The sequence below is a fragment of the Cryptomeria japonica genome, chromosome 9 (genome assembly GCF_030272615.1).
Source record: "Cryptomeria japonica chromosome 9, Sugi_1.0, whole genome shotgun sequence".
Taxonomy (NCBI): Eukaryota; Viridiplantae; Streptophyta; class Pinopsida; order Cupressales; family Cupressaceae; genus Cryptomeria; species Cryptomeria japonica.
In genome coordinates, this window is record NC_081413.1 from 326,694,831 (window position 1) to 326,721,890 (window position 27,060).

Below are 27,060 nucleotides of genomic sequence, written 5' to 3' on the forward strand. Positions count from 1 at the left end.
TTGAATTAAACATTTGAAATTTAATTAATGACTATAAAAGTGGTCTAAGTCAACTTCACATATAGATATTTAATTTAAGGTGATGAATATGAGATATAAAAATTAGATCCCATTTCTTACAAACAATGATTAAAAAAACTCATGAACTAAACTTCATTTTAAAATAAACCACTTATAAATTTATTATTAAAAAAATTATAATGGAAATGAACTCAAAGCACTAAATATGCAATTTTTACCATTATCTAAGCAATTTAGACAATAATGAAGTCTCAAATTTTATTGTAAATCAAGAAACCATAGTGTTGGAAACCAATAACACTGAGAGGGGGGGGTGAATCAGTGTTATACCGAAATAGTAGATTTAAGCCTTAACAAAACATTCATACACCAACTGGTTTACCAGTATAAACAAAATTGAAAGAAGTAAAGCAACCAATAAGCCAAACACATAAATGAGAACCATAACACATATATTTATATGTGGAAAAAATCAATGAGGAAAATCCATGGTGGGATTTGTGACCCACAATATCAATCCACTAGCCAAATGAAGAGATATTACAAAATATGAGAGGCCTACACTTGCAGGAAGGCTTATAGCGTAGAGCACACTGCTTTGCTTAATCATAATAGGAGCTTCACTGACTACATAAAATTCCAGACAACAATCCAAAGAAGTGCGAAATGCTAAGATAGCATCTTCTATGCCAGAATACAATTCCAGTTTAAGCTCTATATGTTCCAGTCTAAAACCCTAAACCCCTTTACCAGAATAACCCTTACAATAAATTCCTCACATACATAATCTCTTTGATATATTTCACATTACATTTGTATCATGATCCATTAAATCCATATCCTTATCATTTCAAAATGATCTAATCAATCTGCCCTATATACCCTATACAAATGTATGCCTTATGTTGACTTACAAAGATATATACAATATCAGATTACATGTCAGCCAGATATCACAAATGTATAAACATTAAAACAAGTTGTCGATGCCAGATCCAAGATATGTTGGCCTCCAATACCGATAACCTTTTCTATACCATGTCGACCTACATTTCCGGTGACCAAAGAAATCTGTTGACCTGCCGGTGTCGGTGCCGGTGTAGAATTTGTGAAGTGCCTGTCGGTACACCATATGAAGCTGGTACACAAATCATGTTGCCATCAATGAAAACATAGTGAAACCAACCAATAGAGTTTCAATTGCCAACAATATCCCCCTTTGGCATTGATGGCAACACTCATGTGAAAAATGGTTATGGTTTCATCTGTCGGTTTCATCCTGTCCTGCTCTCCCTGAGCTGAATATGCAAAATACTCCATATCTCCAAAAACTCCAAAATTTTGTAACTCCCCCTAATGTATGAAACTCTTTATTCTTTTTCACATCTATACTACTCCCCCTTTGACATCAATGCCCAAAAAAGAATTGTAAAAGGAATGTCAAAGAACTGTACAATGAATACCTCCAAAAATGTCTTACCGGAGCTTGACCAATTTCAAAAATTTTGGATAAGCTTTCTCTAGTAACTCAACATAAGTATCCCAGCTGGTTTTGAATGTATCAAAAATGGATATAAGACCACTCAATAAATGTGCAAAATATTCTTTCTCATTTACCTCTATCGGTGTGGGCTTTCCCAACATATCCATGCATTCCTTCTTATGTACACAGAGTGAATCCAATGTTGGACTCACCAAACCTCTCAAACTTCTGGCTCTCTGAATTATTTTATCTCTTTCCTTCTCAAGAGTAGAAATTTGATTCTCCAAAATCAAAATTTGACCATCAATTGATGTTGTCAATGAAATTAATCCATCAAAAGAGTTAGCAATACTAGCAATTTTCTCCTGAATCTCTTTTATCTTTTTATCTACATTTTCTGTAAGTATTTCAGTATTGCAACATACCCTATATATATTTGTACATTGTTTCAAATAATTTTCTATTAGAGTTAGCTTCTCCTCAATCTTTTTCTTCTCTATCTCAATTACCTGATCAAAAGTGGTTCTCTTAGCCCGAACAAATATTTCTAATGCTTGTCGGTTAGATATTTGTTGTAAGGATTGAAAGTCTTTTGATATGTGCCCAGTGATTACCTTAAGCTTGCCGGAAGGGCTCACTTCATTTTCAATCTTACACTCTGGGACCAATCTGTGTAGAACAATGATTGATTGATTTATAATCCCCTTCTCTGTAATTCACTCCATCAGTTTCTGGGCAGCCATCATCATTAGTTTAGTGGGACTCATTTTTGTGATGGTTTTATTTTGAACTTGAGAAGTGTCAATTGTCAATAATAATGTGCTAACAATTGGTTCCTTGCTAGGTTCCCCTGGTTTCTCCTCTTATGTTTTATCCTTTATTACCTCCTCACTTGCACTGGTTGCTTTACCACTTGGTGTAGTCTATGTAACTGACGGTTCCTCTGCAAGAATAATATCCTCAACTTGCACATTAGTATCCAGAGGATAATTGTCCTCAATATTAGTATCTTGTACAACATTCTCTGTATTAACTAGTATTTGAGTATTTGTTTGTATATCTTTATTTACCGGTGGCTCAATTTCCACTATCTTAATATTTTTCAAAATTGAGGGTGAAGCACCCATAATCCCCTTTCCCTTCAACCGGGGTATCTACAGTATCTGTCTTGGTCTCTGGTGAAGTAAAGAATCCTCTGAGTTCTCCTAAAAATTTAATCCATGCTTTCTGAGTTTCCTTTATTATTTCATTCACTCTTCCTAGAATCAGACTAGTTATCTTGTGTTTTCTATTGAATACCTTTATGTTTGCTGCCTCAATTGTCTTATCCATTTCATCTGGAGTTATAGTAACATAGATAGCTAGTAGTTCTTGCATTTTAATGTGTTTAACTTCTTGCATAGCAGATAATCTTCTAACATCTAACATGTTATATAACTCATCCGGTATTTGATTTTATATCTCTATTAAGGCTTTCTTATAAACATCCCATTATAATAGAATTGCTTCCTCTACCTCTCTCTACTCATCATCCTCTAGGTTTTCATATTAAAATTTAGCATTCTTCAACATGCCATCTTTAGTAATTTCATCTACAATTTCTACATAACTTTTAGGTGGCATGATAGTAACATTACCAGTTTCAATTGCTAAATCAATGTCACTCTTCTTCTTCCTCTTGGCAATACCAAATGTAGTTGTAGGTGTAGCTTTAGGTGCTTCCTTCTGTGCTGGTAGCTTGATTATGACCTTCCTAACTGGTTTCTTTTTTGCTTCCACCTTTTTTTCCTCCGGTTTCTTCCTAACAACCCTTTTGAATGCTAACAGAGAGTCATCCACTGATTCAGATTCAATAGTAACAGGTTCAATATGAACTTCTGGATCCTTCCTCTTCCTACCTTTCTCCGAGACAACATCAATTAGTGCCCTGATGTCCTTTGAGACCTCCTATACAGATTTACTTGCTTTTCCTTCTTGTTTCTCCCTTTTCTTCCTGTTGAACTTTGTTTCAACCTCTAGAGTCTTTTGTTGTGCAGTTCCCCAGGGCTTCTTTGCCTCAAATATTTTTGCATCAATTAGCATTTTTGCATAGGCATCAAGAATCTATGCATCCACCTCATATCCCATTTCCTCAATCCAAATCTTCCGGGGCTTAACTGCCTCCATGAGAGTCTCATCCTTCTTTACCATGAAACAAATGTCGGTAGAGTATTTCTCTACTATATGCTTAGGTATCCTTACCCTAAACTTCATAGATTTTTGAAATGCCTTGAAATACCCCCATATATTATCATATCTCTGGCTTCCTAATGCAGCAATTGACTATTTTAATTGTATTCCTACTAGAATGTCAAAAGCCCATTGTTTCCTACCAGAACTAGGTGTATCATTCAAAAAGTATAGAACTAAAAAGACTAACAAATTCCCATACCGGAAAGTGCCCTTCTTCTCACCCTTAATCTTCCCTAAGTTGATCAACAACTCATCAAGCATCCAACTGCAAAGATCTAACTTTACATTTTCTCTCATCATTTTATATGTAGCCAAAATACATGAACTAGAAATAGAATTCAGTCGGTTTGACTGAGTTACCTTGTATCTGATAATCATGCTTCTGTTGACTCTAAATTTCACCTTGGAAACAAATAGCCTTATGGTAAATTCAGTGATGGGGGACCAATTGTGCAGGGTTCATTGAATTACCTCCGAGATTGAGAAGCAAACTCTTCCTTATGGGTTTGGAGGAAAGGGAAAAGAATGAAACTTTTAAAACAATAAATCTAGACTATTGAGGTGATGTGCCAGAGCATTTTTTAGAAGACATGAGCATACAAAACCCAAGTACATATGATTTTTGAGCCCATTCAACAATCTACAAGTCTGAATCGGGAACATAACCAAGACACAATTAAATCTATTTGCAACATAAAGAAATACTTATCATGCATTTACTAGATAAAAAGTGCAAAATAGAGTTTAATCGGCAAAAGCTTAGATAAATGTATTTCCAAAGTTATTGGAATTCTAATAGAACAGCATAGAAAATACCATCAAAGAATACTGAAAGAAGTATCACAAAGGCCATAGGCACAGTTTGAATAACCTTCTTCAAAAAATAGTAATAGTTTTAAAAGGCTAAAATTCCTACTAAGCAAACTTAATTGTTCTTCTTGAAAAGTTCTGAACCCCCCACAACAGGGAAAAGGCAAGCATAAATAGAGCCCACGGCTCTGGAAACAACTCTCAAACATTCCAAAAAGAATAACCACCCCTAAATAGAAAACCATGTTGTGTCGCCTTGAAGATCACACCCAGCAAACACAGCCCCACGACTTCATTCCCTGCCTGCAACGATCTTCATACTGTCATAAACCGAAAAGATTTTGTTAACCGCAGAGGGGCAAGTTAGGAAATCCTTTCAAACAGAAATGCACCCACCAAAACATGATGGTGTCGGGTAACTTCTTGCTTAATGTGCTAAAAGGTGGACCCCGAAAAGAAGCCCAGTCAGCAATGTCTCTCCATTTTTCACTGTCGCGCTACTCCAAAACCTGAACATCAAAAACGGACCAAGGGAGTAATGTCGAGCTGACAATTGTCTTGTACACTCTGCACTACTGGAAAGTTGAAAAGGCAAAAATAAGCAACCCGGCCGAAAACCTTAGTTACGGGAATTTTAATGTGAACATTTCTTGGCAACTAACAGGGGAAATTTTGCCTGAGGAATATGGGAACCCAAAATTGCTGGCTCGCAGACCAGACCTCATGCCAAAATGGGACAAAGCAGATCGAAGGCCTGCTATAAAGGCAACCATTCATCCTTGAGGAGTGGAACCTATGCCTCTAAATTCTAGAAATATTGATCCAAACAAATCACTTCATCAAAAGGTAAGGGTGCAGGTTCATCCTGGACCTGCTTTAGGAGAGCAAAGAGCTGGGCCAGAGGGTGTAAAAGACACTCCACCTCGGCCGCTAAAATAGGATTGCCTAGGCACTGTAGGAAAGTTCTATCTTGTTGCAAATGCTCAACCTGGATTAATATTTTCTCAATCCCTAACACAATATCATCCACAGGAAACGGAGAAGGCATGCCCAATGAAACAAACCTCTCTAAATGTCGCTTGACGTTCGGAACTGAACACTGTAAGGGTGCAAGGGCTGTCAAAATCTACATGATTACCCTATGCCAGTTGATGAAAACATTCATCTTTCTAATCAATTACCGATGGTCAGAAATCCCCTTTTCCCTTAATTCTTCATCTTGAGCAGAATACAATAACTAAATAATATCCTGGGCTACCAGGAACTTAGGACCGATGACAAGCATAGAAAAGGGATTGCGCTTCAGTAAAGAATCTTAGCATAGGTTGCAATGAGGGGCAGTACTATTTTACCTTTTCCCAATTAGAAACATATAACTCTATTATAATGGGGGAAAAGTCTTGTGAAATCTCCATGGGAGGAGGAATATTTAGGAATCACGAGATCTCATCATCCTTTAAAACCATCTCCTGCTGAAACCTACTACATTTGCTTTGTTTAATGGCCACTTGGTTCTCCAAAGTGAGGATATTTGCCTCTCCATCTCAGATAGCTTGTTGCAATTGCGCTGTATGATCTTGTTCATGCCGCAAAAGAGTCTCCACCTCTGAAATGCACTCACCAGATTGTCTGAAACTAGCCTCTCTCACTTTCAATTTTGCTTCAAATTTCATCTTTTCTTTAGACAATGATACTTGAGCCTCACTCAGTTGGCAGGCATAACCTTCCTTTAGAAGAGTTTCCTCACATAGCTAAATTTGGACCTAAGTAACATCCCTAGAGGCTTCCTTTAATTGTTGTATCTCTGCATCCTTCTCCTACAACTCCTTCAGAGCCACGTTCCTTGACACCTCTTGGCCTTTTAGCTAAGAGCTCACATTTTTGAAGGCCGACTAAAGCTTCCCTTTTTCCAAATTATCCTGGGCCAGCAGGCTTTGTAGACAATAGATTTCTGAGCTCCAGGCTTTATCTTCCTTTCTTTGCTGGGTGAGGGAATCTCAGAGACTAGCATTCTCTAATTGAATCTTTTCCAGACGGTGACTCTTCTTGATAAAATCTTTGGATATGGCTTTTGAAGTCTCCTCCATCATCTCTACTTTGTCAAATGTCATGGCACTTTGAAGATTAACATCGATGGCATGTAGTGTGTAATCATTTGTTCTCATCTAAGATTCTGGCTTGTCAACCTTGGAGAAAAGATTTGCAAAGTAGAGAAATTCCTTTTGCTTGCTGAAATGTGTTTACAAATGAGGGCGGGCTGGATGAGCACCTTCCTTTTCCTTTCGCTTCCCATCTTACCAAGGCAAGTAGTTCTATCATAAAAAACTTGTTGTTGGAACTCATCTGGATTATCGATAGCCTAACCCACAAAAGCTGCACCAAGAGGAACTGCGAAAGGGAATTGTGAAATAGGCCCAGCGAAAGTAGTCTGGATGGGGTGAGCTAGAGCCGATGGGGAAAATAATGGGACAAAGGGGGGAGCTCCTAATGGGAAAGGGCTTTAGGACGCTACTCCCATAACTTGAGGAGAGGACTCTCTAAAACCTAGCCTACACAACATAGGGGTTGTTTCTGATATTGGCAAGGGAAAAACTACGGATATAAAAGTCATGGTTACGAAAGGAAGAGAGGCTTGTAGAAGAACATTTTAGGGATCAACCAGCATACCCGCTGGGGCTAAAGTGAGAGCGGTAGGGACTGAGGCCTGCATTGCGGTCATGGGAACAACTAAAGAAATATCTTGAGCAAGAGATGAGGGAAAAAAAGGACGTACCTGAGCGGTGGAAGACATCAGCCATTGAAGATCTGAGGATGTTTCTGGTATTTGAGAGGGTGGGATCCCTCTTGACGTGCTAGGATGTTGCCTCTTCTTTGAAGGAATTTCACGTGACGGCTTCTTGGACCGCCTTTTACTAGTCTGCGAATGAGGTCTGCGACCTGCGCTATCCAAAGTAAGGAGAATTTGTGGCTCCGGATCTTGCCTTTCAATATTTATAACCTCTACCTCCTACTGTGGGGCAACCTCAGGAGATGAGTCCCCGCACGAGGAACTGTCACCTATCTCATCATCAGATTTATTTACTTTACACCATTCCTGCTCAAAATGCTCATCCAGGGAGGCATTTCCAATGCTGGCTCTAGACTGACTCACCTCTTGCCGATAGACCCAAAAATATTCCCTTTTCTTCCTGGGCCAAGCTAAAGTTTTCATATTTTCCAACAACACCTAAGGAATAGGCTTCGCAAGGTTGAATTTTTGCAAGGGGGATTAAAACTTTAACCATGGGGAGCGTCTTAAGATAGGAAAGTCATCAGGGCCCACATACAAGCTTGGATCATCAACCTGAGGGTTCATACGCTCCACCCATGAATTCCGAGGATCATGCCTAACAACATTCTTTCTTTTGCTGAGGCAGTCGTTGGGGTTGTAGCTCTAGGAGTCATCAATCACTGCAAAATTGAGTTGCACCATTTTCGATGTCAGAATCTCTTCTACTATATTCCTCCGTACTAGAGTGATTGGGTCAATGGCCTTGTGGTCTTTGGTGACAAAGGTATCATGTTTACCTGCTCCAATGGCCCTTTTCGATCCTCACCAACTGCCTTGTGATTTCAAGAGCCAGGGTTCATTCAGTTAAATAAGTAGGCAGCCAGAAGGGCTCTTCAGAGAAACCATGCACCCAGATGAAAGAAAAATCAGGTTCCAAGAACCAGTCGCAAGGGGGCACTCATTTTGCATCCAGTTCATCTGAACCTGGGAGAAATGGGCTAATGGTTCATTGGGGATCACGCCGAGGTCCTTGAGCACGAGAGTCATGAATAGATATGAAAATTGGTAGAAATCATAGGAGGCTAGCAGAAGAGGTGTCCAGCAGGACATCGACATTCTATTTTGGGATGCATCGTAAGTGGCCAATCGCATGAATTGGCCGAAGAAAGCCTCATTTTGGTATAATAGTAGGTGCACCAATACTGAAGAGAATCTGAAGCACCGCGACTATTGAAACTCTGATAATTGCTTAATAATGGCCCTGACAATAGTCACAGAGAAGTCAAAGTGAAACGGTTCCCTTTGTTTCCTACATTTGAAGAGAAAACCCATCATGGAGGCTGTGATATCTCGGTCACTGTCATGACCGCATAGCCATGCAAGGGTAGAAGAGATATCCTTGAGGTCCTCTTGTCTTAGGTCACTATAGGATAGGGGAAACTTTGAAAGTCCATAAGACAAACTTCGATTGAGAGTGCTTTGACAAAATGTCAAAGCATCTCTCCTGGTGCTCCAGAACTCCTCCATTGAGCTTTCTGAGAAAACCTCTGTTGCTTCGAAGATCGAGCAACACATCATCTCCCTAATAGCCTTTGGAGATACTACCAATCTCAAGAGGGAGCTCTTGACAGAGCATGAGGTGGGATCAAAAACCTCCACATAAGCTGCTATGAGCTCAAGGCAGTATGGGACCATGGGAACCACGCATTGGGGAGCACCACTACTCCAGAAATGTACTGCCACGGATTGGGGGTTTGTTCTATGATGAAGCATCTTGGAGCATGCAGCCTCTCTGATATTCTTAGGCTGCTTATGAACTTCGAGTTCAAAAATATTTTCCAAGGAGTCCAGAACGGCAGATGCATTTCGAGTTGTCATTTTGGTCTTGGTCTTCATTCTTGGATACTCCATCAATGGAGGGATGGCATGCACAGAATAGGATAACTCCTTGAAAACATCAACCCAAAAACCTCTAGGAACAACACTTGCGGATGCTGTTTTGGGCTCCATTACAAGCAAAAATATTCCTTTGCTAAAAAATTTCTAAAATCGGGAGAGAAAAGCACTTTGGCTTTGTTTTTCTTTCTTTTCAAAAAGGATGAAGCAGAGGGAAAAACCTCAAACCTTAAATGCAAAACATGCCTAGAGCTTCGCAAAAGCAAATTCTTAATGGAAAGTACTTGCTTACACTCGTGCCAGCTCAATTTGCAACTGCAATAAACTTTCGTGAATGAAGAGCACCATCATTTCTGCTTCCCAAGACTGCTTTTGGCTAACCTGTCGTTACTTGAGGAAAATCCATTCAGGCAAATCTTTTCTTTGATCGAGAGAATTAGCAAGTAGTAAAGTTCGCGTGAACTGAGACAATCCAGTGGAACTTGGTATTTAAAACATGATGTTCTTGTACATACACATGGCTCTTGCTCGTATCAACCTCCCTCTCGAGGTACCTGCCAGGACACTGGTATTTTGAAAATAGGCTCATTCGCTTGATGCGAATTACCAGAGATATGACAGAAGCACTGGGATTTGGGAAGGCATGTGCTTTGAGCATTCATCATCTTCTGCTAAAATTTTTCTATAAATATGTCTTTTTAGACATTCTTTCAGCACAGTGCAAGCTTTAACGATGGAGCTTCTATAGTCATGGATACTCCAGTTAGGCTTGTCAGCAGCAAAGCGCAGGTCGCTTTATTAGGGAATATCTCTGATCGGAGATTACAGAGGATGACGCATAGAAAAAATCCTTTGATAATAGCCATCATTAAGTGGAAACTTGGAGAAGATTTTGTTGATAATGCAGATCAATACCGAGTGAATACAACTATCTGCTCGCAGTTCATAGCCTCACTACTGGATTGCGGTCAGCCTGAGCTGCTAGCTTCGCAGCTGACCCAGGCTCTCTTTTCCCAAGATTACCTGGGCAGGCTAGAGGATGTGATTGCATACTATGTCCCTTTCCAAGGGCTTCCACTGCCATCCAACCTAGAGCGGTTCATCATACACAATGAGGAGGTATCTTGGCACCCGCTCATCAGTGGGCTGAAAACAATAACGTTATCCTCTCATCAGTATCGCACCGAGCTTGCCACAGAGTTTCTTCTGCGTGTCCATTTGACAGTCCTGGCCCAAAAGGTACAGACTGGTATACTAAATTCAGTGACTATATCTTCTCGAGGATTCTAACGCCAGATCAACAACCAAACTTGGTTGTTATTTTCATGCTCGGGGAGCTTGAGAGCACCTCTGACTCTGAGTGGTCGAGAGAAGAGGAAACTTCTGAAGAGGATGAGGATGAGACTGAAGAGAGCTACTAAAGATGTGATGAACCATCATCTTGGACTTGAGCAAAATGATTGTAGAAAAGGAGGGGCCAAGAGCCTACTCATTTTGTAATGAAAATACAAAAATGTTTTTAATATAATGAACCTTTCGCTTTTCTCCTTTCTCTACTTTCTCTTCCTTCTCTTCTTGCTTGCCTGATACTAGCTGGGAATAAATAAGATAATTAGGCACTAAAAGAAACTATTCACAATATATATAATATATACATTTAAAAGGGCACAGAACACCTAATGAAAAGGTTTGAGGTGGAAATTGTTAATCGGAATTGGGAGGGGGTCCCCATTCATGTCTTCTAGCTCAAAAGCATTGAAACCTTTGCAATGTACAATGCAGAAAGGTCCCTCCCATAGGCAATCGAACTTGGCGTACTGACCAAGCTTCATCGCCCTCTCATTATATTTCAATACGAGGTCTCTGAGGTTGAAGACCAGATCAGAGCTCTTTTTACTATCAAACCATATTTTGACAACTTCTTGTTTGTCTTGTAGAGCCGTGAAGGCAGCCTCCCTTGCTTCTTGTAGCTCCATAATCTCTACCAATCTTACGGCCATAGGGCCATTTTCAGCCAATTCCATTGATTTTAGTAATTGCAATGTTGGGATCTCTAGCGACATAGGGAAAAGTGCATCCTTTCCGTATACCAGCTTATATGGGGAGTTTTTTAGAGTCTGCTTGGGTGTTATGCGGTCTGCCCATAATGTGCTTCTTAAGTGGTGTTGACACTCCATCTTGTATTTAGAACCTATCCTTTTAATAAGTTTAATCAAGTTTTTTTTAGTGGACTCAGCGAGTCCATTCCTTTGATGATAGTAGTTAGAAGAGGTTTTGAGATAAATACCTCTGCTGAGGGTGAATTGGGTAATTCGTGAGCCTGTGAATGCACACGCATTATCCACTATAACAGTTTTTGAGGAACCATATCGACACACCAGGTCTTCTAGGAAAGCCAGCACCTCACTTTCTGATGAATTCCGTAAAGGAATGACTTTAGACAATCTTGTGAAATAATCAGTAGCAGTCAGGATCCACTTATGTCTGGTTGAACTGGGGGGGTTGATCATTCCGATAAAATCAAGGCCCCATTGAGCGAAAGGCTCTTCCACTGACACAAGCCTGAGTGGCATTTCAGCTTTCTTGCTCCTTCTCGTGTAATATTGGCGCTCCTTGCATCCCCTCACTAAATTGTGTGTGTCCTTGAAAATGGATGGCCAAAAATACCTAGCTTGACTAATCTTGATAGCGGTTGTTGGTGCAGAGAAATGGCTTCCTAAGGAGCCATAGTGGAACTCGTGTAGGATTTTATCAGCTTGGCTCTGGTCTACACAGAGGAGCAAGACTCCATCAAAATTTCTTTTGAAAAGAGTTCTATCTATTAAGCGGAAACCGCTGTTTTGGAGTTTGTAAAATCTCCTCTTAGTCAAGGGGAGATCTTTGGGAAAAATCCCGGTCTTCATGAATTGCTTTCTCTTCTCAATCCTGCTATCATTTAGAACATCAGGCAAAAGCATAACTGTTTCCTTTGTAGATGCTTCTTCGTCGCGGGGCTCACATTCTTGAACTATATATTGCACAGACCTCTCCCATGAACGAGCTTTGTCGGCTTGACGTCAACATCATATTCCAAGATCTTGGTGATCAAATTTGCCCTTTTTTTAGTGATGTCACCCTCCATAATGTATTCCCTTACTGCGGGATGGCTACGTACACCGTGGTTTTATTACAGGTAATGAAATGCCTAAATTTCTTTAGTCCTTTTATAGCGGCTAAGGCCTACTTCTCGACAAAGTTGTATCGGGCCTCATAATCTTTAAGAGTTTTTTAATGAAAAGCTATGGGATTCTCTCCTCCTTTTTGGGCATCTTTTTGGGTTAGGACCATGGTGATGCTATGTTGACCAGAAAAAATTGTACATTATGAAGTCCTTTGACATGTCTGGGTTAGACAATATGGGAGATGAACAGATAGCATTTTTAATTTCATCAAAAGCTTTTTTGGCTTCAGTAGTCCATTTGAAATGTATATCCTTTTTTAACATGAGGGTGATGGGTTTTATTATTCCGGCAAAGTAAGAAATAAAGCGACTAACAAAATTGACCTTTCCTAAAAAAGATTGGACTCCCTTTTTGTTGACCGGGAGGGGAAGGTCTTTAATGGACTTGACTCAATCTGGGTCAATGGAAACACCCTCCTTCGAAACTATATGCCCAAGTAATTTTCCTTGAGGAACCCCAAAGATACACTTTTTGGGGTTTAAGGAAATCCCAAATTTAAGGCATTTTTGGAGGACTAATTCAAGATGGTCAAAATGATCCTCCCGGTGCTTGGAAAACACAGTTAGGTCATCTAAGTATATTAAGATGATCTTATTAATTAGCTCTTTGAAAGATAAATCCATGGCCCTTTGAAAAGTTGCCTCAGCATTTGACAATCCGAAGGGCATCTTCTGGTATGCAAACGTCCCCCACTTAGTGTTGAACGTCATCTTGTGCTGGTCCTCCACCTTCACACTTACCTGGTTATATCTTGAGAAACCGTCGAGCATTAAGAATATTTTTGATCCTGGCACCGTGCTCAGTAGTTGCTCCATTGATGGCAGAGGATAGTGGTCTTTGAGAGACACCTGATTTAGATCTCGAAAATCCACACAGAGTCGGATATCTCCATTCTTTTTCCTAACAGGAACCAAATTTCACGCCCATGTACTATGTTTTATGGGGTAAATGATCCTTGATTTGATCAACTTTTTCAACTCTTGAGCCATGAGAGACTCAGTTTTTGGGTTAACCGTTCTTTGCTTCTGTTAGACCGGCTTGGCCTCATTTGCAAGCTCGATGGTATGCTAGATGATATTAGGATCGTATCCTCTTAAATCCTCATAAGACCAAGCCAAGACACCTTCATATTCATCATAGTATCGGGCCAACTTCTTTTTGTCTTCAGAGGAAACATCCTTTCCTACTTTGAGAACTCTTCCACTGTCGATTGACATTTTGGCATAATCCTCTTTGTTTGCTGTGAGCTTTCACCTATCTTTTTTGGCGTCCTCATGGTCAAACAGGTTCTCTAAAGTGATCAAACCATTAGGGAACTTGTTATATCTTAGCTGGATGACCTGATTCCCATAGGCTTCCTTTACTTTAGGCTGTTGGTGATCAGCAAATTCTCCCGAGCTTTGGATGAACAAAGCCATCTGTTCATTTCTCTTGAACACCTACCAGTGAGTATCATTATCAGGGATAGTTGGGCGGACAACCATGCTGACTGCTTGAGAGCTAGTGAGTAAGTCTGTAGTAGGATCAAATTGCGCTCAGATGGCAGCCATTTGGTCTGCTATGGTATTTAGTTTCTGAGGAATGCTTATGATATTGAAAGCATCAAAACTTTCTATTAGATCCCACACTCTAGTGCGGTAAGACCTCATGTGGGTGTGCTTGGCACTGGATATTCCTCAAACTTGATGGACCACCAGCTCAGAATTGCCAAGGACTTTCAACTTTTTTATGCCCATTCTTTCTGCCATGTTCAAACCTTGGATCAACCCTTCATATTCCGCTTCATTTTTAGAGCATGCAAACTGCAATCAGAAAGGCTTCAGGATTTTCTCACCTGAAGGGGGAGTGAGACAAATTCCCACTCCAGAGCCCATCTTGCATTTGGTGTCGCCAAAGTGCAGGGTCCATAGTGTTGAAGACAACAGCTCTTCAGAGAATGGATCCTTAGTAAGCTTTGGGATGATCTGATTCTCTTCAAAAGAGCAATAGGTACCCAGGGCGGTGGCATGATAGTTAGAGAAGGGGTCTAAATCTATGAACTCATTCAGGAAGACTTCTTGCTCAGGTGGAATTTCTCTCATTACTTCTTCATCTTCTAAAATCTCTACCACCTTTCGTTCATCATTTGATATAGGGGTGTGTGTAGGGTCAAAATTGATCAAGGCCTGGTCGGCTACATGCTCAGCATGGAGGGGTTCTGAGAGTATTTTCAGCTTGGCATCGTGCTGGGTACAAAGGATGAGATGGGACCAATCTAGGGACATATAGCCTCCTATTTTAGCGGTAAAGTCTCGAGAAAGATAAAGCCCGAAGACAGATGGGATATCAATGGCCACTACTTCTTGAGACACCATCACACTCGGACATGCAAACAATGTTAAGGGAAGGTTTTTAATGAGACCTGCCATCTCAACCTTGTTCCCATCCAATTGCATAACCCCTTTGTTCAAAGGGTCATACCTGATGTTTAATACTTCGGTGATTCGCTTAGGCATGATGATAGTGCTAGCTCCGGAATCTATCATGGAGTTATGCAAAAGTTTATCTCCAACTATAAGGGTAAGGTAGAAAGGATTTTCCTTAGGCTTACCTTCTCCTTGGGTAGTAGGGGGCGGGCCTTCATTTGTCAATATGGCCAAAGAGTGTGCTTCCCTACTGTGGGTCGGAGACTCGTTCTATCAGTCTAAAGAGATTGTGGAGTTATCACACTTGCATCCTTTCCACCATGAGATAGAGCCTCTCTTAGTCTGTTCTTTTGCTCTGGAATACTTAGGAGATCCCACAGGGAGACATGAGTCGGGGCCTTCTTCAATTGTTCTACCACATCTATAACCTGAGGTGTGAGGACCTTCGGCTTATAAGGGATGAACTCTTTTCTCGAATAGGCAGAGTTAACGACCGATTGTTCAGGGGGTTTGTCCACGGGCATTGCTCTCATGCTACCAGTACTTTCCTCGGTCAAACGCCTTTTAGAGAAGAGGTTGTAATCTGAGTGCACGAGAGGGGTTCCATCCTTTGGGGTGATTTCATCGTTGGTCACCACTACATCATCATCTTCCATCCATGAAAAAAGCACATGATCAGGGGCAATCTCTGCTTCTTGCTGCAATGACATTCCTTGCATCTGGGTGACAAAAGCTGCATTATCCATACCCGAAGATATATATGTAGACTCATCCAGTGTGATGCCTGAATTTCTTTGTTCTACAACCCTCTACTGCAAATTCCCTCTTGGGCAACTCCTCGAAGTATGAGCATTGTTGCACGGAAAACACCAAGAGTTGGTGTCATCCGCAAGGTTTTTTTGGCTCACTGTCAATTCCCTACCAGTGGTTGGGTAGACAACCTACAATGGATTTGGGACTAGGACTATTTGGCCATTCAGCTGAGGAGGTTTATCAGCACAGTGATTCATATGTTGGTACAGAGGTTGATTCCCTTGGAAATTTTGCTGAAAAGGGGGCTTGGCAGGCAAGACCTCAGCTCTTTTTAGGTTGACAATCTCATTGGAGAAGGATCTTAGGAGATTCTTCATATCACTAACTTCAACATCTAGAGAGGCAGTTTGGGGAGTAGGAAACGAATAAATAGACTGCGGAGCGGACATACTGGGAGTAGATTCTTCTAAGACTTGAGTGGATATTTTAGGGAATATTGGCATTATGGGGTGAGGGGCTAGCTTCCTGGTGTCGATGATGTTATTTTTAGCTTGGACTGCTATGTCAAATGCTTGTGGAAGAGTATTGCCTCCTAAAGATTGAATCATCACTGATATGTTAGAATTGAAAGCTTTTAGATAGAATATGAAAGCCATATCTATCGGAGGGTGAGCAGATAAAGGTATCCTCTACCAGGTTCACTACAACCTTAGATTAAAATCAGTTAGTGCTTCCGTTGGATACCTCTATATTGTGATAAGTTGGTGCATCAAGGACGATCTGTCAGCTTTATTCGAGAATCTCTAAAAGAAACAATCTCCTAGTTGATCCCAATCTCCTATAGTGCTGGGGCCTAAGGATCTGAACCAATCCAAAGCTTTTCCCTTGAAAGAGGCTACGAGCAATATTAGAGCTACAATCTATTCAGTGATGCCATGGACAGTGCAGATAGTCACTACATCTTGCAAATGCTCCCCAGGAGTTTTATGACATTCTCCCATGAACTTAGGAACGAATTTAAGCACAGCTGCAAGGATGGCTCCCCAAACCACAGGTGGAGTTGGGGGAATGAGAGGGATACGATTATCCTAGGTCACAAAATTTCTGAGGGGAACATGTGCCATCACAGCGTGTATGACTACGGGAAAACTCTGTGAGGATGAAGCTAAGGCTGAATGGACTGTCACCAGTGGAGGAAAAAGAAGGTGAGGATTTAAAGTTGTCTAACTCTTGGTGATAGGCTTATGACTCATAAACTAGCTCAGAGATATATTTAAAGAAAATGGTCCAACTGGGCATGCCAGAAAAAGAACCGTTGACTCTAAATTTTACCTTGGAAACAAACAGCCTTATGGGAAATTTAGTGATGGGGGACCAGTTGCGTAGGGTTCACTGAATGACCTCCGGGATTGAGAAGCCGACTCTTCCTTATGGGTTTGGAGGAAAGGGAAAAGAAGGAAACTTTTAAAACAATAAATCTAGAATATTGAGGCATTGCGCCAAAGCATTTTTTAGAAGACATGAGCATACAAAACCCAAGTACATATGATTTTTGAGCCCATTCAACAATCTACAAGTCTGAATCAGGAACATAACCAAGACACAATTAAATTTCTTTGCAACATAAAGAAATACTTATCATGCATTTACTAGATAACAAGTGCAAAACATAGTTTAATTGGCAAACTCTTAGATAAATGTATTCCCAAAGTTATTGGAATTCAAATAGAACAACACAGAAAAGACCATCAAAGCATACTGAAAGAAGTATCACAAAGGCCATAGGCACAGTTTGAATAACCTTCTTCAGAAAACAGTAATAGTTTTAAAAGGCTAAAATTCCTACTAAGCAAACTTAATTGTTGTTCTTGAAAAGTTCTGAACCCCCCACAATAGGGAAAAAGAAAGCATAAATAGAGCCCGTGGCTCTGGAAACAACTCCCAAACATGCCAAAAAGGCATAACCACCCCTGAATAGAAAACTATGTCATGTTGCCCTGAAGATCACACCCAGCAAAACGGCCCCAGGACTTCACTCCCTGCCTACAACGATCTTCATACTGTCATAAACCAAAAATATTTCATTAACCGCAGAGGGGCAAGCTAGGAAATCCTTTCAAACAGAAATGCACCCGCCAAAACATGATGGTGTCGGGTAACCGCTTGCTTACTGCACTAAAAGGTGGACCCCGAAAAGAAGCCCAGTCAGCAATGTCTCTCCATGTGTCACCGTCGCGCTACTCCAAAACCTGAACGTCAAAAATGGACCGAGGGAGTAACGTCAAGCTGACAATTGTCTTGTACGCTCTGCACTACCAAAAAGCTGAAAAGGCAAAAATAAGCAACCCGACCGAAAACCTTAGTTACGGTAATTTTAATGTGAACAACTTCCAAATTTGATGTCGGTGTTGGTGATAGTGCTCACTTTCATTGATCTCTTGTCAGATGTAGCACCGGTTAACTTCCTCATGAAGTCGTTTGAAACTTTCTTATCTAGGTGTTTCCCTACCGATGACAAACCAATAATTGCCTAGATGGCTTCCTTAGTGATTTTGTAAGGTTTGTCCAGCCATATGAATTCCCCATGTACTCTGCTCAGTACATATCTGATTATTTGATCCTCGAACTCTGAAATATCTAGAATGTTTGTAAACCCTAGTTCTTCAATATGTTTATATGTCATTTTAACTTTCTAGATTCTCCCATTAGCTCACTCCTATACATTCCCTTGATCTCTAAAGTTCCTAAGTCCTCTATATGATAGTGGATGTATGCTCTAACATCCTCTACATACACAACTCCCTCTAGAATGCGAGAAAATGCTCCAACCAAATCTTCCTGGGTCTCCACAGGTGGATACCACTTGAAAATTGGCCTGGGGTGGTCCTTGATCTCCACAACAGTTGGGTTTGCAACAAAAACATGAATAGAAGATGATCCCACTTCCATGTTTAAAGATAAATACCTTTTGCTCACTCTCGATGAAAACCTTCAACAGATTCTTCCAGATGCCGGTGTGATTGCTCAAGAAGAAATCTGATTGCCTCTGATCGCACTTAGTTGCTCTGTATCGCTCTGAATGCGAGGTGATTAACAATGAAGTGTATTCGACCTTTTATCCTTCGAGAGAAAACCCTAATCTTCCATTGACATAAATGACTGTTGGTGAAAGATACCGAATCTCACTCAAAACATATCCATGCTGGATAATCCTCTCCAATATTTGGAACATCTTCTAGAACCTCTTCCCGGGGCATATGAAACATCTTCATGAATTTTTCCTACCCCTAAGGCATTTGCCTTAGTTATCAGATGAGCTCACTATCGGTATAGGAGCAACCTCTTCTATCAGATAGGTAACTGAGACATTCCCATCTAATGATTGTTCTTTAGCCTTCCTCACCCATCTCTGAGTATGATATTGCCAGATTTCACTAACCTTCTTTTTTCCTTTTTCATTTGATACTACATTACTAACTGGTGGATTTATGCTTCTATAGAACTTAGCAATATGTCCAACTTCATTACATGCATAACATGTAACATTGTTCTTTTGAATTGCTTTGCTAAAACTGGTGAAATTGCTTGACCTGCACAGATTAGCCATATGTCCAAATTTTCCACAAGCATAGCATTTAACATTCATTCTGCAATCTTTTGTCTTATGACCAAACTTATTGCATTTAGTACATTTACTGGGAGCAAAATCAAGGTTTTGATTTGCTCTATTTCTACATTGCCTAGCCATGTGACCAAATCTATTGTAAACAAATTATCTACCATTGAATTTATAAGCATTGAATTGCCTTATCGACGCCTTATGGTTTTGATCTTCATTAGCAATACCGGAACTCTATCCTTGCTCAATTCCAAGTCTATTAGAATCTCCAATCTACCTCTGTCTCTTCAATAACTCATCAAGCTATGCTGAGCTGATCTTGAATTTTTCTTTGTACTCACTTGCAACTGTTAAATCTTCTCTTAGTATTATCATTTGTCTCTTAAGTTCTTGCTCATTGCTCTGGGATTGTATCAAATCAGTTCTCAACATATCATTTTCATGAACCAACCTACCAATTCTTCAAATTTGTTCTTTAGGGACACAACAAGATTTTCTTCTTTTTTCTTTCTGTCCTCAATCTCTTTAGACATCCTCATAGTTATAACTTTCATTTCATTCTTCATAACCATGTTCTCTTGACTCAATTTCTAACATTGTTCCTTAAGTGCATTTTTCTCTTCATCATCCTGATTTTGCAAAAGTTCCTTCCTCCTAGCTTGAACAGATGATAGCCTTTCTTGTAGGACGAGACTAAATTCCTTAGCAGAATTCAATTCATCTTGTAGATTTAAATTCTTCAACCTTTCAGCATCATAATCTTCAAGTGCCATCTCAAGGTGCTTCTCCAAAGCCATATTCAATGATTTCGGTTTTAGGATCTTCCTCAAGCTATAAAACTTCCTATGAGGCACAAGGCTCTGATACCAATTTTTGGAAACCAATAACACTGAGAGGGGGGGCGGGGGGGTGAATCAGTGTTATACTAGAATAGTAGATTTTAGCCTTAACAAAATATTCATACACCAACCGGTATAAACAAAATTGAAAGAAAGAAACCAATAAGCCAAACACATAAATGAGAACCAAAACACACAGATTTATACGTGGAAAACCTCAATGAAGAAAAACCATGGTGGGATTTGTGACCGACAATATCAATCCACTGGCCATATGAAGAGATATTACAATATATAATGTGCCTGCACTTGCAGAAAGGCTTACAGCCTAGAGCACACTACTCAATCACAATAGGAGCCTCACTGACTACATAAAATTCCAGACAACAATCCGGAGAAGTGTGAACTTCTAATATAGCATCTTCTATGCTAGAATACAGTTCCGGTTTAAGCTTTGTTTGTTCCGGTATAAAACCCTAAACCCCTTTACTAGAATAACCCTTACAATAAATTCCTCACATACATAATCTCTCTGATATATTTCACATTACATTTGCATCATGATCCATTGCATCCATATCCTTATCATTTCAAAATGATCTAATCAATCTGCCCTATATACCTTATACAAATTTATGTCTTATGTCAGCTTACAAAGATATATACAATATCAGATTACATGTCGACTAGATATCACAAATGTATAAACATTAAAACAAGTTGTTGATGCTGGATCCAAGATATGTTGGCCTCCAATACCGATAACCTTTTCTATACCATGTTGCCCTGCATTGTCGATGACCAAAGAAATCTTCTGACCTTCCAGTGCCGGTGTCGGTGCCGGTGTAGAATCTGTGAAGTGCCTGCCGGTACACCATATGAAGCCAGTACACAAAATCATGTTGCCATCAATGACAACATAGTGAAACCAACCAATAGAGTGTCAATTGCCAACAACTAATGTTGGAATATGAGGATGGCATATAATAAATATAAAAGGTTTCAAATGCATAGGCTAGATGATGATGTATCTACATCTTAGTCTTGTAATACTAATTATCGTATAAGTTGTTGTTTGATTCTCATGGATTAGCCATCGCCTGCCCTTGTGATCGGTCACAATATTTTCACACATAGTGGTAAGTGCATTCAAATATTTTATCAATGATTTTCTACATGTTTAATTAGATGATTGGATTGTATATAAAATTGTGGTACACTATAATAGACTTATTATGCCTCATGATTGAGAGATGATTGTACTTAACTTGAATGAGTATGATTCTATAATCCCTTTTCAGAAAGATATTGGGTCATATGATTTATAAAGACTGGCTGTTGATTTATTCAATTAAGGTGGTGGTGAGTGGTCTTGTAGTTGGAAGTATTATAAATGATATGTAAGTCTACTAATTTAGGGGGCGTATATGGTTTTATCACAATTGTGTGCTTTTATGTCATTAAGGATCTATCAAGGAAAGATGAACAATTATTTTGGACAAATTGAAACATCAATAAAATATTGATGCATTAGAGTAGAGATTGGTCATTTCCTTCATTCTCCAATTCCTTGATTTAAATATGTCATTCATTTGCACATAAATGAATCCAATGCTACCAATAGTATAATAATTGAAAGAAAATATAGATCACTAGATATTGTTTTATTGTCACAATTCAATAGCCGCATAAAGACTACATGTAATGACTAAGTATAAATCATTGGCTATGATTTATGTTTCACAAAAATTTAGACAACATTTACTTTCAACTCCTTTTGTTTTATTTACAAACCATCTATATTTATAATACTTAGTGCATAAGCTATAATTTTTCAATAATTTGATTTAAATATATTGGTGCACTAAAGAAAGAACTCAATACATCAACTTGTCGAATTTTCATGAATAGAAATATAGAATAAAGAAATCATGCATGTCAAAGATGGGCACACTAGACACATAATTGTTTAATTTTGACATAGTTTGAGATGGGCTTCATGAGCTTGTTATATTATTTTATGTTAGGATATTCACCCTCATCTTATTTAGTTATACAAAAGAAGACATTGGTTGTGTGCATAGCACCATATTAGTTGATAAAATGATAACTATACAAAATGGGATGGATGGGGTCTTATGTAGGTATGTAATAGAGCATGCACATAACTCTATGTTGCATAAGTTCCAAGAATGGAAAGTTACAGGATACTAATAAGGCCACAAAATAGCTCAAAAGGTTCTGCAAGGGGGTCTATGGTGCCATACACTTTGTAAGAATGTAAATGACTATGCACACATAATTATGAAATATGCAAGAGGACTAGGAATTCCAACATAAGAGGCAAGGTTTATCCTAGACCTACGCATTAATGTAGGAGACCTTTGAGAAATTGGATATTAAATTTGTAGGACCCATCAATTCCCTTGCCTATAAGAATGGTGTATAGTATATAATCACTACTACTAACTACCTCACTTGGTGGGAAGAAGTCATGCCAACCAGGGACTAGACAACCCAAAAATGGAAACACCATTCAAGTTTTTGAGAATAGTCTCATTGGGTACAATTATCGTCTTATTTTAACAAGTGATTAGGGATCCCATTTTATCAATGTGGATATAGAAATTAATGTGACTTCATAGTGCGACATCAGGAAAGCATACCTTATCACTCACAAGAAAATGGTACACAATAGATGTGTTTAGTAGTATCCTAGATAATGTCTTGTTGAGTTAATGTGACATTCAAAGGAAGGATTTTGATAAGAAAGAACTCAAAGTTCTTTAGGTGTACAATAATAAATAATTTTTTTTGACATGATATACATCAAATCTTGGTCGATGTATGGTAATTAAGGATTGGTACTAATGAAATTATTGGTATCTAGTGTATGTGCTACACATATAACATGCATTGGAGATCAAGAGTATCTATGCATGCACCTCACATAGATTAAGCACTTAAAAGAAAATCATTTTTTTCATAGTGTGGCCAAGAAGAAAAATAGAGGAAGAAGAAATTGTTGCATGATCTTTGTATCAAACACAAAGCTTCAAGTTAACGGAATGATGAGTTCCTATATAATACTAGATTCAAGAAACATCTTGATAAGTTGTAAGTGAGGTGATATGAGCCTTTCATCATTAAAGATTTAATGGCACACAATGTAGTTAAGTTGGAGGCACTAGATATATTCTAATATATGAGATGGTTAGTAGAATTCAATTGATGTCAAATATTCTTAAGGCTATGTGCCAACTAATCATTTAATAGTAATCTAAATAAGTTTTTAATGACTAATAATATTTAGGATGATATTTCTTGGAATATTTCTTGAAATACTTTACTTTTTGTTTGTAAATTATGTTCTTGTTTCCCTACTATCAAAAGTGTACAATAGTAATTTTCATTTTGCATAGATTTTAGTTGTGATGCGATGGTGTAGAATCAACAAAGGGTACACATAGGTAGAAACCATTAGCATTTAGATAACAATATTGGTGTGAATGGATGAGCATAGTTAGTAATGGATGATAGTAGATTGCAACAATATCAATCACATAGACAAGAAATGCTAGCCACACAATATATGATAGTAGTATTTAATATCATTTAGAAGTTTTACACATGATTAGAATGTGCACATAGAATAGTGGAATAAATAAGGAGTGTGTAACATGGAGATTGAAGAAGTATAATTGACCTAATCTAATCATAGTCATGTACATAACATTTGGGTAATAACATGATAGGAGTGCATAATGCAACCATGATTAGTCAATTAAGAATTATCCAGCCATATAGTAAAAAAAAAAAACATGTAATAGAATGTAACTGACACAACAAAATATGATATTTAATTGTTTTTCTTTTTATATTTTATTTTTTATGTTATTTAACTTTTACAATATGGCCCTTACACTCTCATACTCCTCCATTAAACATATCATTCATATTACTTGCTCCAACTAAAAACTATGCTATCCTATCTTTTTTAATGCCTATATCTATATATATGTAGGATTTTGATATTATACATAGATATGGCCATAATTTGGGCACATGTTAAGGCATACCGGAAGGTTAAATAAGGTAATATGTGCATAGGAATGCACATTTAATTGGTAGTTATTTACTTATAGTTGTGTATATGTCATGTCTTGGTGTTTATATGGTCTATGATGTCATGTGAGGAGCTATGGTGAGAAAAATTTCTTGGTGTTTTAACAAAAGATCAATAAATGAGTGATATGATTGAATATCACGAGGGAATTGTCTATGCACAATGACAAGACATTTTTCTAAATAGAATAAAAATCAAAATACAATATGATCTGATTTTTAATCTATTAATAAATGTAAAAAAAAAATTAAAAAAATCTTATAACTGCTACATTTGTGGATAAGCATGTTACACTTCTCATTTAATTTTGAGGTTAAAAAATGATTAGAAAAGGAGATGAGATGATAGGTAGTAATCATGCTTCGAATTGCATGGTTTGACGTATGATGTGATGGGTTGATAGAAAAGTGAGAGAATATGAACTTTTCCCCTATCAAAGTAGATTTTCATACGAAGTAATAGTTCAAGTGTGGATATGCATTCATTTAATATCATGATTGAATACATAATTTTCTATATAAGCTTGCCATTTTTAGTAATCAGATCTATGCAAAATAAAATTGTATCAGATTCAGATTTTATTGGCACAACTTGCGTCTATATACAATGCTTGATATGACGCCACATATTAAATAGACAACAATCTAATTTAAGGCAGCATGTGCATCACTACTCATCAAGTTTCGTGCTATAATTTTTGGTCACATGATTTTCTTTTATTGGGTTTTCTTTACTTTTTGCATTTTAGTATACATGATTGCATTAGGAGAATAATGGGATGATGTTTTTTTAACATTTAGAATAGTGTGGTTGTATCAATACATTGCAGAAGAGGAAGGAGTAAGGAGTAATTGTTTAGGATGTATTATATATAAATTGTTTTCTACCTTGTACTTTGGAAATATGAAAGTATTAACATTTGATTAAAATTATTTAGATAAGTTATATTTAAAATTGATATAAATATAAATTGTCAATTCATTTATGATGTATGATATGGTAGATGAATGATGAATAAATAGAAATAATGAAGTTTCTAAGGACATTCATTTAGCATAGTTATCCCACATCACCTTTGATCATGAGATCTTAAATAATACCCATAATCTTCATTTCTATATCTATATCTTGAATTTATTATATCCCTCATATTACATAATTCCAATCAAAGTAATTTTTGGTTTTGCTTTTTTCAATGGTATGATGGTTAATTGTTTGTATCCCTCGCATCCAAAGAAGACAACCAAGCTATTGGATGTTGTTCCTATTCAAATTACTCACATTTGCTGTCTAATTTTCATTATGTTTTGCACAAATCACCGTTGTTTTGGAAAACCTCATGTTGACCAAACAAGTTCAAAGAAATTTTAAAGTCACTAATTTGTTATAAATCTATCCCTTTTGAGCATGCACATAGACCTATTGCGTTGTGCATATTGACAACATTAAACAAAGAAAGCAACTTCATGAAATTTTCAAAAGACTATGAAGATACTACGATTGCTCCAGTTGAAAAGTCTACATAAATGTTTTTAAATGGGGTGTCATAAATTGTTGTTTAAAATCAGTTAAGCATTGTCCCTGGTGATTTTTCATTACATAAGCATTTCTATAGTTTGTTGTCGTTTTTACTACGCTTGATTCATTTTCTGTCAGTAACATATAACTGCTTTAGCTTGCAAAATCTGGGAGCTGGGCTCCCATACATCTTAACTATTTCTTTTTACTTTTCTATGTAATTTCATATATATATATATATATATATATATATATATATATATATATATATATATATATATATAGTATTTTGTGATTTTTTTAAACAATATATCCCATGTACCTATTATTTAATGAGATTTTTATATTCCTATTTATTTATACTTCACAAATGCTCAACTAAACATTTTATTTCCATCACTATCACACCTAGATCCAAATGAAAATTCTTGAAGGATTTTTGATAGCTTATGAAAAAATTAATAAAAATACTTTCATATCATAATAATTTTTTATTAAAATTTAAAATATGACTGAAAATTTTAAGAAAAATTATTTGATGTGAATACATGATCATTATTGGCTTTCTTTATATATCTAGGTCAAGAAACTGATGTGTATAATGTTAACTATAATAGACTTCTAGAAATACAATTGTTCACACATCTGATATATATATACTCCTCAAAACTAAAAAATACATGTTGAAATTCTTCAAATAAGATACCTATTTGTAACTTAAAAATATATATTTAAAACTCGAAAAAAAAAAAGGAAAATATATTTTCTCATTATTTCAAGTGAGACACAAATTTAATGTATGTGGTCCTCTTGGTAGATGCCCACAAGGAGAGTCATTCCCATTTATATTATATTTTCTCTACAAGTTATAAATAGATAAAGTCACTCTTTTTTAATCAAATTTGTATCTCCTCTTTAATATACAATGATATTCACTATTTCATTCACTTAAGACTAATATGTATGCAATCCCTACATAAATAGCCCAACAAATTCTTCATCATGACCTATGAAAGTAAAAAATAAAGAGATAAATGTTTTATTATTATATTTTTTCACCCAATAAATGTTCTATAACTTAGACCCTACCCCAACCTATTTTACTATCTTACATTTGGAAAATAAGATTTTTTCAATATAATTATTCTTCTTATCCCTTATATCTAGTGATACAACAATCTACTTAATTTCTAATAAAAAATATTCAATTATGAACTAAAATGCCATGATATTATCTATCTAATGATACTATTGGATAAATTCCTACCATTAATAATTTTCAAATGTTATGTATGCTTTTTTTCACCATTATGCTTAAATTTATTGCTTTACAATTTGACTATGCTTTGATGAGACAAAAAAATTTA

At 37.5% G+C, this 27,060-nt stretch overlaps 1 protein-coding gene across 1 annotated transcript; it reads right to left on the minus strand.

The window, feature by feature from the left end:
• Positions 1 to 10,697: 10,697 nt before the first annotated feature.
• Positions 10,698 to 11,785, minus strand: LOC131858383 (uncharacterized). The gene is made up of 3 exons (XM_059211612.1): positions 11,500 to 11,785; positions 10,988 to 11,403; positions 10,698 to 10,805 (listed from the first exon to the last, which is right to left on the minus strand). Exons 1-3 carry the CDS (start codon positions 11,783 to 11,785, stop codon positions 10,698 to 10,700), a joined length of 810 nt encoding a protein of 269 aa, XP_059067595.1.
• Positions 11,786 to 27,060: the final 15,275 nt, after the last annotated feature.